This window comes from Chiloscyllium plagiosum, unplaced genomic scaffold (assembly GCF_037043375.1).
Source record: "Chiloscyllium plagiosum isolate Xiang-an unplaced genomic scaffold, Cpla_swu_hap1 HiC_scaffold_21, whole genome shotgun sequence".
Taxonomy (NCBI): Eukaryota; Metazoa; Chordata; class Chondrichthyes; order Orectolobiformes; family Hemiscylliidae; genus Chiloscyllium; species Chiloscyllium plagiosum.
The window spans coordinates 20,217,448-20,232,246 of NW_028270159.1; the positions used below are offsets into that span (position 1 = coordinate 20,217,448).

The 14,799-nt window shown below is 38.1% G+C and overlaps 1 protein-coding gene across 4 annotated transcripts in view; it reads right to left on the reverse strand.

Annotated features, from left to right (window-relative positions):
- Positions 1–2,364: 2,364 nt before the first annotated feature.
- Positions 2,365–14,799, reverse strand: part of ttll11 (tubulin tyrosine ligase-like family, member 11) — a 220,687-nt gene continuing 208,252 nt past the window's right edge. Inside the window, exons 9-10 of one of the 4 annotated variants that reach the window (XM_043720260.2) lie at positions 13,942–14,043; positions 2,365–12,834 (exon numbers count right to left, since the gene is read on the reverse strand). In XM_043720260.2, coding sequence (XP_043576195.1) covers positions 12,659–12,834; positions 13,942–14,043 — 278 coding nt within the window. In that variant the 3' untranslated portion in view covers positions 2,365–12,658. Of the gene's footprint in view, positions 12,835–13,719; positions 14,044–14,799 lie in introns of all 4 variants that reach the window. The other 3 variants (XM_043720262.2, XM_043720259.2, XM_043720257.2) reach the window with 3 other exon arrangements.

Genomic DNA, 14,799 nt, shown 5'->3' on the forward strand with positions numbered 1-14,799 from the left:
TGGGTGAGCACCTTAATTACATAATATTTTAGAATTGTTATTAATTATATTTCTGTAGATGCAAAGGTTTTTCTTTAAAGTAACTTTAAATGGCCAGCCACAACTGTCGAAGTGTCATAGAATCATACAGCATAGAAACAGACCCTTCAGCCCACCATGTCTAAACTGAGCAACAAACTACACTGATCCCATTTATTTGCACTTGGTCCATAGCCTACTATGCCCTGGCATTTTAAGTTCTCATTCAGATGCTTTTAAATTTTGCAATGGTATCTGCTTCTACTACCCTCTCAGTTGGCACTTTCCATTCATCTACCATCTTCTGGGTGCAAAAATGCTTTCTCATGTCTCTTCTAAACCACTTGCGCCTCATCTTAAACTTAAGTCCTTTGATCTTAGACATGGGGAAGAGAGTCTCAAGATCTACTCTGTCTATATGTTTCATAATTCTGTATACCTCTATCAGAACACCATCTTCCCCGACCCCCAGCATTGTTCCAAGGAAAATAAACTCCCTCTATCCAGTCTTTCCTCATAACTGAGACTTTTCATCCCAGACAATACCCTAGTGAAGCTCCTCTGTATCCTCTCCAATGCAATCTGATAGTGTGATGACCAGAACTGTATACAAAATTCCATCTGTGGCCTAACAAATGTTTCATAAAGTTGTAACAAGACTTCCATGCTCCTACATTCTATGCTCAGCAAATGAAGGCAAGCATCCCATATGCCTTCTTCACCATCCTGTCTACCTGTGCTGATACGTTCAGGGATCTATGGACTTAACACCAAGGTCCTTTTGTTTTTCAGTACTTTCACTGGGACCTACCATTATTTGGGTATGAACTTCCCTTATTAGATCTCTCAAAATGCATTGCCTCACACTTATTGGGATTAAATTCCATCTGCCATTGCTCCCACCAAATTACATATCTAATTTTCATGTCATCTGCAAACTTATTATTTGTACATTTACATCCAAGTCATTAATATAAATAACAAACAGCCGCAGTCCCAGCACTGAATCCTGTAGTACAGTACATTGCTGGTCATAAGCTTCCAATTACAAAACAACCCTTTACCATCACTCTTTGCCTCCTAATTTTAAGCCAATGTTTGGATCCAGTTTGCTCATTTTCCTTGGATCCCATGGGCTTTTACCTACTGGACCACCTTCCATGTGGAAGCTTGTCAAGTTACTGAACCCCATGTAAATCACATCAACTGCACTACCCTCATCAATATATGTATTCACCTTTTCAATTAAATTGGTCATACAGACTCTCCCTCTAACAAATCTGTGCTGACTATCCCTGATCTATTGCTGCCTTTCCAAATATTGATTAATCTTGTATTCACATTTTTTCCAATAATTTCCCTACCACTAACATTAAACTTAACTGATTTGTAATTATTTGGCCAGTCCCTGCTGCCCATCTTGAACAGGAACCACATTAGCTATCTTCCAATCATCTGCCACTTCATCTGTGGTCAGCGAGATATTAAATATCTCTGCCAGAGTCACAGCAATCTCCTCCTTTTCCTCTCATAGCATCATGGAATAAATCTTGACTGGCCAAGGGGATTTATGTGCATGTATATCTGTCAAAACGTCTAATACCTTCTCTTTATTAATTTTAATGTGTCCTAGAAATTCATGCCTACAAAGTCTGTCTCCTCTATGTATATGAGTGAGAAGTATTCATTTAAAACCTAATCTATCCCCACTGGCTCCATGAACAGCTTGTCCCGTTGGTCTTTAATAGTTTCACCTTTTCTCCAGTCATCTTCTTACTCCTACAGTACTTATTAAAAGCCTGGGGGTTTTACTTGATCCCATCTGCCAAATGTATTTCGAGGCCCCTCTTTGTCTTCCCAATTTCCTTTTTAAGCAACATCCTTCCCTCTTTTTAATGCAATGCAACTGGCATATGCTTCCTTTTTCTTTACACAATTCTTGATATTCCTTTGACATCCAGTGTTCTCTGGACCTCCTGCCCTTGTCCTTTGCTCTTGTGATGCTGTTTATCCAGCAGCAGCACAATTCTAAAAATATAAAAGTTATTTATTTTGAAACCTGTACAGGTTGAGTATTGGTTTTATACTAAATTGTTCTGGTCAAATATATGTCTCCTACACTGAAAATATCACAAAGGATCATATTTTCATGTCACTAAATTGAGATCATTGCAACCATAAATGAAAGTTGTTGTTCCAAGATGATAATAAAAGGAATATTACTTTCACTTTTCCAGCTATGTTTGTCTGGAATTTAAACTCAACCCAAATAAGTCCGCACACTTCATCAATGCAAGTAAATTAATCATGTGTAATTTATGTAGGTCAGATGGACAGACACGCTAATTAGGTATTTAATAAATATTTTTAATGAAATGCAAATTTATAGAGTATTTACAGTAGAGGCTTCAGCAACTTAATGCACTGCAATCAAAAACAAACAGAAGAAAATCCTTGACAGGCTTTATCTAGGTAAATTCATATGCATATTCTCACCTTGGTAAAACTGATCTAACTACTAAATCGTTAAAAAAAAATCAACCTAGAATAAGAAATATAATGTATTCTAATACTTGTTTAATTTTGTATCTGGTTTTAATAAATGCTCTAGTACATAGTGAACACCTTTCAGTATTTGTATATTGCAAAACTTAAAATTAAGCCAACAGATCAATATTAAATACAGCCACAGCAGTATGGATATCCTGATATGTATTCACAGGTTTTCATACCCATGCATCAGAAAAGAAGGCAGTAAAGTGCAAGTTTATACACTGTATTATGCTCACATTCTAAATTTCACAAGCAAAACTCCATTTCTATATTAGTTTACATTATCGTACTTATTGTGCAGTAATTAATGGAGGATTGCATTTCTTAGTTTGACAGATTTTTATTGATAAATACAACTGAATAAGAATGTGTATTTAATATTCCTCGCAGACTGCAAAATTTGTATTATCTCTGCCATGCATCAGCAATCAAAAATAGAAAGGTTTCTATCATGGAATCATGAATCTACAGCTCAAGGTCTATACAGATTTAAATAAGATTCTGAAGTGTTAATAAATGTGCATGAATAAAAATACATATATTTATTTTGCGTGCATCAATCAAAATGTCCCCCTGAAAAAGCATCACTAGTCAAATATATCACTTGAAAGGATATTTCACATTTTCACCTGATAAACCTCAAAGTTATTCAGAAAAATTAAACAAATTTACTGTCAGTGAATAACATCTTTACAATTGAGGGAATCACTAGTAGAATATCCTTTAATAATCTTCATATACCTACAAATTATTAGCTGCTGACTCACCTCAGGATGTTCTCATAACACCAACAGACAGGTCAGGTCAAACAAAGCTCTATTTAAATTGCAGAATACTACACTGTACCTTACATGCAACCCCTTTTAAGTTGCTTCAATGATTTACCAGCTATGATTACATTTGGAAATCTGAAAAATAAGAAAATGCTGGAAATATTCCACAGGTCTGGCAACAACTGTGATGATGGACATGTAATTAACTTTAAAATGAAATATGACTCAGAATGCTAGTACAAAAATGACGGTAAAGATAGATCTACAATCTCCAAACATATAACTTTCCTATTTTTCTTTTGCAAAATTACTAGTAATTCTAATGGTGCTTGCTGCAAGGCCAAAGATTTCTGCATCTTTCACACTATTAGCATTGAGGAGAAAGTGAGGACTGCAGATTTTGGAGATCAGAGTCGAGAGTGTGGTGCTGGAAAAGCACAGCAGGTCAGGCAACATCCAAGGAGAAGAATCGACATTTCGGGCATAAGATCTTCATGTTCCTGATGAAGGGCTTATGCCCGAAACGTCAATTCTCCTGCTCCTCGGATGCTGCCTGACCCTGCTGTGCTTTTCCAGCATTACACTCTCGACACTATTAGCGGCTATTATCACAACCACCAGAACAAAGGAAAGAATTCAGTGGTTGGCCCCTTAATTAAATGATGCTAATTACAGTATCTAAGAGAATGGGGTGGAAACTTACATGGGTCTGAGCATTATGGGCAATGGCGAGATTTGTGCCATAATTGGTCAAGATGCACAGTAAAGCTGATCTCAATGTCAGGAGTATCTTGTGCCATCATTTATGCTTTTGACAAGCAGCAAGTGCAGTTTTTCATTAGGCAGTGGCGAGTTGCCAGTTAAGGGGGAATTATTGCTTGTAACAAACAACTCATCATTGATATTTAACCTTATATCTTATCAAATATGTCAAACAATTTAGAAGAGAGAGCTTGACATGGAAGTCAAAGTGAGAACTTGGTGAATTCAGCTCCCTGCTTGTTTAGAGGACCTTCACGTTGGTGAACGGGCACCAACATCTCAGGGCAAGCGCTGGCCACTCACACCCCAAGTCCACAAACATTGGCATCTGATAGTGCCAGTTTTGAAGAACCCTTATGGTATATCTCCAACCCACTTGCAAGGCTACTTCTGCATTTTAATGCTGCACCTCAGGGTTGCACCAACAACTACCACTCTAATGCTGCTGCAAAAGGCACTGCGTGCTCAGGAGGAGACACTCAGTTCATGGAGAGGACCAGGCTGCATCCTGAGATTCTTCACTCGCTATCATAGTGCTCACTCACTCAATGTTTCCCTGGATACTGACAGCATCTGTAGCTTGCATTGCCTTCTTTGGCTCCAGAGATACCAGACTTTTATTACATTACCTTGCCTCATTGTTCAGCATAGGCACAAATGCAGGAAGCTTGTCATAGTTGTAGCAGGCCTCAGTCAATTCAAGCCTTCACTCAGGGTTTCCTGTACAGCAGGTCAAGGGCAGCCTCCAATACCAGTCCAAAGACTTGGACATGATCACTCAGCCACTTGGACAAGCAGATTCAGGATCTTCTTCACTTTAAGGGGCAAGGAGCTGAATATCAGGCAGCCCACCATCCTTCCCGACTCTTTACGTCCCATTGAAGTGTTCTCTTTCTGGAATGAGAGGTCAGTTTTATGGAAGATGAAAGTATTTGGCACAGCAATAACAGATGCAAATGGAGACAGTTGTTAAGGATTGCAGAGTTTTGTGATCTCAGGGGTTGGGTAGGTGAGAGCAAGTAAAGGAAGACGTTTCAGGGAATAGTGAGTGGCAGAACATGAGCCTCAGTGGGAAGTGAATACAAGATGATGACACTTATGCTGGCAGAGTAGAGAGGGTAATTGTCCTTCTTCCTACATTTCTGGGCATTTCTCCAGATGGCTGAGATTGTTTTAAACTTGTGGCAACCTCAGACCAGACTGGCATGGTGTGGTGTCATGGCCTTTATTGCTGTTGCTGGGAGAGTTCTACTTCTGCACCACTGCGTTCAACAAAACCTCTAGGTCTCGTCTGTGGAGCAACAATGTCACTGTCTGCCACATCTGGGATAATGTTAGGAGAATCTGGGATAATCATGTAGGGCAGCTCTGGATTGACAGTGCTTGTCCAGGTACACAAAGTCCTTTTAAAGATGCGGGCGTAAAGATTGCCGGTAAATTCTAGGATATCCATTGAGTGGTGATTTATTTTGGAATTGCATGTAATAAAATGGGATTAGAATCAGACAAAAACAACATCAAGGAGCGGATAGGTAGTTATGAGGTTAATTTGGTAAGATACAATGAAAAAAACATGGGAGGCCTTGTGGCAACAAACCCTCTGAAAAACCTGATACATTCTTTTGACAAAGTCTGAACTGTAAGATTCAATCCAATGTTGCTATTCCATTTTGAGAATTTCATTGCTTTTTAATGGTAAACTACAAAAATTGACACCAAGGACTAAAATAGTGTGGATGTGAAAAGATTAAACAAAAACAGAAAATACTGGAAATTCTGAGCAGATCATGAGCTAGAGGTTAGTTTTTACATTAGAAACCATCAAACATTTTAAAGTGGGTATTTTAAATCTGGGTAAAAGGTTGAGATAGAAAAGTAATTGTTACTGTTAAGGTAAGGAATTAATTACTTTCTCATTGACCTAGGAATTTGAATGTCATTGATTTCAAAATCAATTTATGCAACTAAAATCTTACAAGTTTAAAGCAGCACAGTTATACCTTAGCAACAGAATAAGATACAGCGAATAATATGCAGTAGCTAGCAAAGACCCATAAAACATTTGTGGCGAATTTAGTATCTTGATTGTAAAAGTACTTACTTCCTATCTGAATAATAGTTTATACTTCCTATCCAATTTGTTTCATGCCTCCTCCTCTTCTCATTCCATGACTTCAGGACATACATATCCTTTTCCATATCCTCCTTCTTCTCAGCCTCCCTTTTTTCCATGCCATCTGTTTCTATTCTTTAAGGTTCACCCCCTACCCATTGTCCCCTCTTCTTTCCAAGTTACTCATCTTCCCTCTTCTTCCATGCTGCCACTCCTACCAGTGCTGGCCAAACTCATCCCTCAGATGCTGTCATCATTTCTCCCACTTGCCTACTGCCATCACTATCCCGTTGGTCTTCTCTACATTGCTAACCTCACCTCTGATGCCATTGTCTTCATTCCAGTGTCATCTTCCATACAATATACCTGATCCCTGTGCTATTCTCCTCTCATCATCTTTTTAAATTCTGTTTCCCATTCTCATGTTGCCTTCTCATGTGATTTCCCCAAAATCATGCTGTCCTCCCTCCCAGGCCCCTTTCCTCTTGTTCTGCATTTCTATGCTGCTTCCCAGTGTTTCTCCTCTTGTTTCATGGATGCATAGACATTAATAGCACAAATTAAGGCCATTCAGCCAGTGTATTTGCACTGGTCAACAAAGATCTGACTATACCAATCCCATTTTCCAACTCAGCCCATAGCCTTGCAGGCCATGGCAACACAAGTGAACATCTATGTATTGCTTAAGTATTACAAGTTTCTGATTCGACCACTCTTTCAGGCAATTTCAGAGTTCCAGACTCCGTCTACTTTCTGTGTGGAAGTATTTCTTCTCAACTCTGCCCTTAGCTTTGCATCTCTTACCTTAAATCGATACCCCTAGTTTTTGACTACACGACTATTGGAAAAAGTGCCTTCCGTTCCACCCTATTCATGTCCTCCTCATCTTATCCATCAGTTTCTGTCTCAACATTTGCTGCTCCAAGGTAAACAACACTAATCCATCTTTCCTCATGCTCAAACCTTCCAGCACCCTAGTGAATTTCCTCTCTAGTACAATCACATCCTTTCTGTAATGCAGGAACCAGAACCGCACACAGTACTCCAGTTCTGGCTTAAACCACATTTTATACAGTTCCAGCATAAAATTTCTAATCTTGTATTCCGCGCCTCAGCTAATAAAGGCAAATATCCCATATGCCTTCATAACCACCTTAGCATCTAGCCCAGTTACCTTCAGGGACCTGTGGATATGTACGCCAAGGTCCCTCTGATCTTCTGGACTTTCCATGCTCCTACCATTCGTAGTATAATCCTTTACCTTGTTAGTCTTCCACAAGTACATTATCTCACACTTTTTAAGGTTGAATTCCATTTGCTAGAGCTCTACCCGCCTGATCAGTCCATTCCTATCCTCATGCAGTTTATGGCTATTCTCTTCACTTTTTCCATGCTAACAATTTTCATGTCATCCTTGAATTTCTTGATAATACCACTACATTTAAATTGAAATTGTTAACATACATCATAAACAGCAAAGGTGCCAGCTTTGAGCCCCCATCACCTTCTGCTTCCTGCCTCTCACCCAATTTAAATCTAACATGCCACTTTGCGTTGGGTCCCATGTGCTCTTACTTTCTTGACCAGTCTGTCATGAAAGATTCAATCAAAGACCTTGGTAAGGATTATGAAGACGACATCAAATATATTACACTGTCCTTACACATTGACATTTCCCTTCTCCCTAAGCTGTTTGGACTGAACTAAAATAGAAATAAAATTTTTATTACTGAATCTGATGTATTCTTATTTTAGTGTCCTTGTAACAATTTCTTAACTCTTCTACAGAAACTATTGATAATAAACAACCCTCTCTAGTCTCAAAGGAAATTATATTAGGTCAAGTTAAATATCCTACCTAAACTAACATTTATAGAATAAATCCAGAGTTTCAACATTATTATGCAAATACTTACTTTTACTACAAAAATAAATTACTTTAATATAGGATAGCCAATAAATCAACTAATTTATATAAAAAACAGACATTGCTGGAAAATCTCAGCAGCTTTGGAAGTACCTGTGGACAGAAGTCAGAGTTGTTTCAGGTCCAGTGACCCTTCTTCAGAACTAATTTTCATTGTTGGCGCACCTATTCCAGAATGTTGGGAGACTGGATGTATAACTAAAGATGCATGTCAGGACTCTGCAACAGTACCAACATGCTCATCTCCATAGGATTTGTACAGGAATTTTAGATATCTGATAGTTAGAGAATTCCACAGAGCAGAGGAATTTTCTAAGTTAGAATTGGACACTTTGGACAGTTCCATGATACTAACTTGGATAGTTACCTAGGATATGTTAAAATAGAATAGAACCTCGTCGAACTTCTAGCTCATGATAGAATTGACCTACTTACTCATACTGACTCCCTGATGTCTTTTTTGACCCCATGTCAAACTTATTGACCAAACCTGACAATCTCCTCACCACCCTCCAACACCCCAAATGCATCTAATCCTTATGACACTCTGACAAACCCACCGAACACCCTGCTATTCTCCTGACCTGATCTGACTGACCCTGACCTCTTGACCAACTTTCCATGACAATATCCAACTACATTCGCTCCTGGACACATAACTAGACTCACTGAGCAGACATGGTTATCCTCAACCACCCCACCTGACTAGTCCCTGACTTGGCTCCTTCTCTGGACTTGACCAGACTGTCTCCTGACCCTCACCACTTTCTCATCTCACCAAAATGCCACCCTACTCACTTAACATCTCCCCCAACTGCTATCCCACCATCGTACCCAGTCATTCTTTCATCACTCACCCATTCACTAACATGCACAAGGGACAATTTAAAGTTCCATACTGCAACTAAACCATCAAAAAGAGGGTCTTCGTTTTGTCATCCCCCACTCCCCAAACTCTATTACAGTAAAATGGAACTCTCTGAGGAGTGCTCTGCTGTGCATTTCTGGTGAAGACATGTTTGGAAGATCTAGCAAGAAATGCTGAGAAACATCGACTCAGAGAAAAGTTTGAGCAGCATTCTGATTAAGATTGCTGCTGTTTGGAAGGGCATGGTTTCAAAGGTGAGAAAAGTATTTAACCTGATAATATTCTGCATTTGTGCCATTACATTTTAAATAACAATGAATGTGCTACCACATTATATAATATCTGGAGATAACAGCACTTCCACAATTGCTCATTCTCAAAATTACTACAGGGTGGATAAGGATTTGCAATCTTCTGTTGAAATTAAAGCTAACTAGCATTCAATTAACTGTAGAGATTGGAAAGGTGTTAACTGGTTCTGTATTAAATGTGCTTCAAGAAGGAAGTGCTCAAGTTAGATGCACGTGTATCACAGCCACACATATTGAATATGCTAATAACAAATATCATCACGGTCTATCATCCTTAAAAGCAAGTTAACTCATCAAATTTATATAATAAGCAGAGGAGAATGAAACATTAGAACAAAAACCCGCTTGCTATGTGACAAAGGTTAAAGCATCACTTTATCACTGACAGGTTTTAATCTTTATCTAGTAAATGGAGCAGATGGCTATTACAGGCTCAGAAAAATATCATTCTGAAGAGGCCAGTGAAATCTATAATGTTTCCAATAGAAACAAAATTCCTCCACAAGGTTATAAGATGAAAGTAAACAGGAGTCACTTTTTAATTTCAGGTTTTACAATTATGAGATTTATTATATTTTGGGATTGTGGCTTTAAATTTAGGGTAAATAAAGGAGGATGTCAAATGACCTGTTCTGAAATCTACCTCACAACTTGAGTGATTCGATTGTTAGAGATCAAGGGGAAATTTAGAACTGTTTTTGCTAGGATGGTAGTGTAACGTATTTACTATTGGAGATAATGTTTACAATGAGTAGACTATAGGTCTCCCAAAATACCAGGAAGATGTAAAAGCTACAGAGTTGTAACACTTGTGCCATAAACTGTTTAGATCTGAGATGAAAATGAATCGGGACCAAAGTTGCTAATTAGCAATTCAACATGGATACACGATTATTATGTTGCACATTGCCACAGGGAAAAGGGCAGAGGGAGCTATTATTGAGATTACAAGTTTCCCTACATGTCAATCAATAACAGAGCATGGTCAGGGGACATCAATCATTGGAACAAGTTTTACTACTGATGTTTGATTAAGGAACTCTCCAAAAACAGATAGTACTTGGCAAAGTGGGAATATGGAAACCCGAAGGAAACTGGCAGCAACTCTGGATTGTTTTTGGAAAGACTAACTCAATAGAAAGTATGAATTGTTTGTACTTTAAGGCATCATTTGCCTAAAAAATGTTTAGCTAGTCATGCTTTTAGCTATTTATTACAGTAAGAGTATATCAAAATGTGAGATCTTTCAGTTATCAACTAAAAATTATCAGAAGTCATATGTCTGTATGAGGATTATAACACATATTGTCAATTATTACAATTCCAAACCCATTTCATTTGAAAAATAATTTTCAGGCTGAGTACCTTTGTACACATGGTATTATGAGAGAAGAAAAAAGCTATAAACTATTTTTGACATATGATGGATGAATCAGTGTTTGCTTTCTATCTTAATAGACTGGACCATAAAAATTGCTAGACAGTACCAACAATAATCATTACTTGCCTTCCACCCACGAATCTCAATTACATATTTCAAGATAGCTTAAGTTATTTAAACTCTTACATCTCAGCACATCCACATTGTGAACAATTGAGTCCTACAGACTGGGGAAGACCACAGGTATGTCCTGAGTTAAATGATCTCAGCTGGTCAGGTGAGAGTCAGGAAGGGAAATGGCGGGGGGGGGGGGGGAAGAGTGGTGATGGTGATGGCTGGATAGAGTTTCTTGCTGCTGATTGCTATCCATATTTAGTTGTGATTAAAAATGTGAACAGAGTTGTGTTTAACTGTGGTGAACATTTTCCCTATGGTTTGAGGTATAGTTCAGCTGTGATGTTCTTGATGGTCAAAGATGGAGATAGATGCAGTGCACCAGAGAACTATAAAACTGAGTTAACCAGAGTCACTCATAAAGAATTTGGTGTTATTGAACTATAACCAACCAACATGTCAATGTCATTAACATAAGAGATGGGACTGATGTGAAAAAAGACCAAATTTCAGGTAACTTTTATTTACATGAAGACGATGCTCCAATGCATATTATTTATTGTTTATTCTTCAAATAAACAAGTGGCATATTAAGTATTATCATTGGCTCAACCACTACTTCTAATGTATAGTTCTGCCTGATGATGACTGAAGCTTGTTAATGTCACTTTTCCAATGGATGAATTATTGAGCTTTATTTTCACAGCAAGTGAATAAAGAGCAGCATGTTCTCTGTCAGTTCTAATGCTGGGTAAGCAAGGGTTCGGACTAGTACTGACAATAAGAAAACAAGATGGAGCTTAACATCCTTTGCTTGTTAGTGTGATTTTTAATGACCGGATACCCTGCTACATTTACTGATGAAATTTGAAGTGAGTGGCATAGAAGCTGCTAGAGTTTGTTCATAACTTTAATTCTAAAGTTTTTTTTTTAAAAAACCTTGCAATAAAATAATTTTATTGTAGGAATGTGCATTCTTAACAATGCAATACACAATGCACATTTCCTGATTTATGCTGAATTGCTGGATGCATGACTGAATACAGCTGAATATCACAATACCATAAAAACTGTACTATAAACAAGAGAAATAAAGGAAAAATACAGGTTTAAATAATTGCTTCTAATAGATGAAGGCTTAATACATGTATTACATTCCTCCATCCACTACTTTGGGAAAGCTGTTAATCCATTTGATAGTGGAAGGACAAATGCTATGGAGATGCATTCAGCACTTATCTACTATTATGACCAACAGTAAGTTCTAGCCCAATGAGTGTTAATTCACAGAAAATCTGATTACATAAATGAGGAGCTCATTTTGTGCCAGTGTGGTGATCCTGTGATGCTGATTTAAAAAAAAGTGAACTTAGAAAACACAGAACATCTGCCATATGATGTAATTGACAGAAGATTCAGGAACATGATAACAACATGTCAATAATAATTATAGAACAATCAGCAACTCAAAAATAAGGGAAAACATCCACTATGAAATTCGTTTAATAAAATGATATAAATGGATTAGGGCTAGGAGCCAGGTGGTGGCTGGTTTTTCACATTAAATGCAAATTGTTTTGAATCTGGAGTTCCAAGGGACCTGAAAAGTGCTTGCTTTAATTTTTATTTAAATAAACCACACATGATTCTAAGTATGAAATACAGGGTTATAATCAATATGAAATGCAGGTATAATAACTCTACTTCAGCAGAATTGGCTTGAAATTATTTATCCTTTACTACTGTCCTAGGAATGAAGAGCTAACTTCCCAGTGAGTGTGCAGGAGTGAGTCCTGGAGATTTAGGTTGAGGGGAACCGCCATTCGAAAGCTGGGCTGCTACATAAAGTATGACGTTACAGATGGACGCAAAATTTGTGTCAGCTTGAGCCGTTGAGAACGCACATCACTTAAACCAATCACAGAGCAGGATTGGTTGGCATTACGACAAAACCTGCAGCCCAGATTGTCCCATCCATTGGGACTGAAGGAAGCTGTGGGCGAGCAATCAGTTACTGTGGGCAAATGAAATAAATCATAATTAATGATTACTGTGTTAATAATAATCTGATAATGACCAAATAAAAATAGTATTCACAACCAATTAAACCTGGGATTATGCTAAGAGGTTCTTTCGAATTAACATCAACTTGTCACCATCCAGGACAAAACAGCCCACTTAATTGGCACCACATCCACAAGCACAAACTCCTTTCACCACCAACGCTCAATAGCAGCAGTGTGTACAATCTAAGATGCACTGCAGAAATTCATCAAAGATTCTTTGGCAGCGCCTTCCAAACCCATGAATTCCACCTTGAAGGGCAAGGGCAGCAGATACATGAGAACACCACTACTTGCAAGTTCCCCTCTAAGCCGCTCACCATCTGATTGGAAATATATCAACATTCCTTCACTGTTGCTGGGTCAAGATTCTGTAATTCCCTCTCGAAGGGCATTGTGGGTCTTCCTACAGCATGTAGAGTAGCATGATTCAAGAAGACAGCTCACTACCACCATCTCAAGGCAACTGGGTATGGACAGTAAATGCTAGCCAGCCAGTGAATATTAAAAAAATCAAAGTTCATTGCCTAAACATGTTCTTACCAATGGCTATACCATCATTAGTAAGGGCAATTATGAATTGGGGGGACTTTTTATTCTTTCACAGGTAATGGTGTCACTGGATAGGTCAGCATATATTGTGTATCCCTACTTGGCCTTGAATGGGCATTAAGTTCTGCTCTAGCAAATTACGTCTCCTTACAATGTAAGAATATAAAACAAAAGCACAACCAGTATTAATTATTCACAAGTAGGTGGTGGCAAGAATTGCCTTAACAGGATAATTAAAATGTTACAGTGAAGGTGTTAACATACATGTGGCTTTTAAGAAATACCTCGTGAACTCATTGAATTTACAAGCTGTTGATCCGCAGATGTAGGTAATGATGATGCCGGCAATCTATTAGACATGCTCATACGGTTTAATAAGTGCATGTGATTGGTAGCACCCGAGCGAGACCCTTCAGGCTGATACATAGTTAAGCTCAATCTTTGGTCTGTTGTTCCACGGCCATACAGAATGTGTTTGTCTTCCTGGACTTCCAGCTGATACTCACAAAAGTTGACCAGTGCCTCAACTTGCTCACGCAGAGGTGGAGTTTTATATCTCCTCTGTGCCAAGTGAAAGATGGCCTCCATAAATGCTTGAAAACACATACCTTATAAAGTACAGCACAATAAAATATTAGATATTCCATGTTATATTTTAATATTCTTCAAAACATCACTGAAATTGCTATATATATGTAGTTTAATATATTGGAACCCCAGTTATGAATACTGAAGTTCATGGAAATTGAAGTTCAGATCACATAAATCAAATGGAATTGAGATTTTTTTGTCCAACAACTTATTATCTTTATGCGCAGAAGTCAATTTTCTGGGTCTAGAATTCAGCAAGAATTGAGGCTGTACTTCTAGGAAACCTGCAGGAAGTGGTTGTATAGGAATGGGGAACTGGTAGGAGTTGTGGATCTGGGGTAAAAGGAGGATTTAACCTGCTAGAAATATTCCCAATGTAATTTTCAAAATGGAAAATGAGTCTTTCTTGCAATTCAAGGAAATATTATTAACTAATACAGAGAGAGCTAAAAAACCATCATTTTAGCCCAAAACAAAAATAGACTTTGCTGGAAAAGCTCAGCACCTGTGTAGAGAAATCAGAGTTAACGTTTCAGGTCTGGTGCCCCATCCTTAGAACTGTTTTTGTTTCTGACTTACAGCATCCACAGTTCTTTCGGTTATTATTTTAGCCAAAGTGGAAGTGGACCTTTCATCATCTGGAATTGAGTTCCCACTGTATGTGAAATTAAATGAATGTATGACAATAAGGAAGTAGCTTACCCTGATTCCTCACAAACTAAACTCTTCGTCATGCAACTTGGAAATTGATACTATAGATCACCACGTGGAGA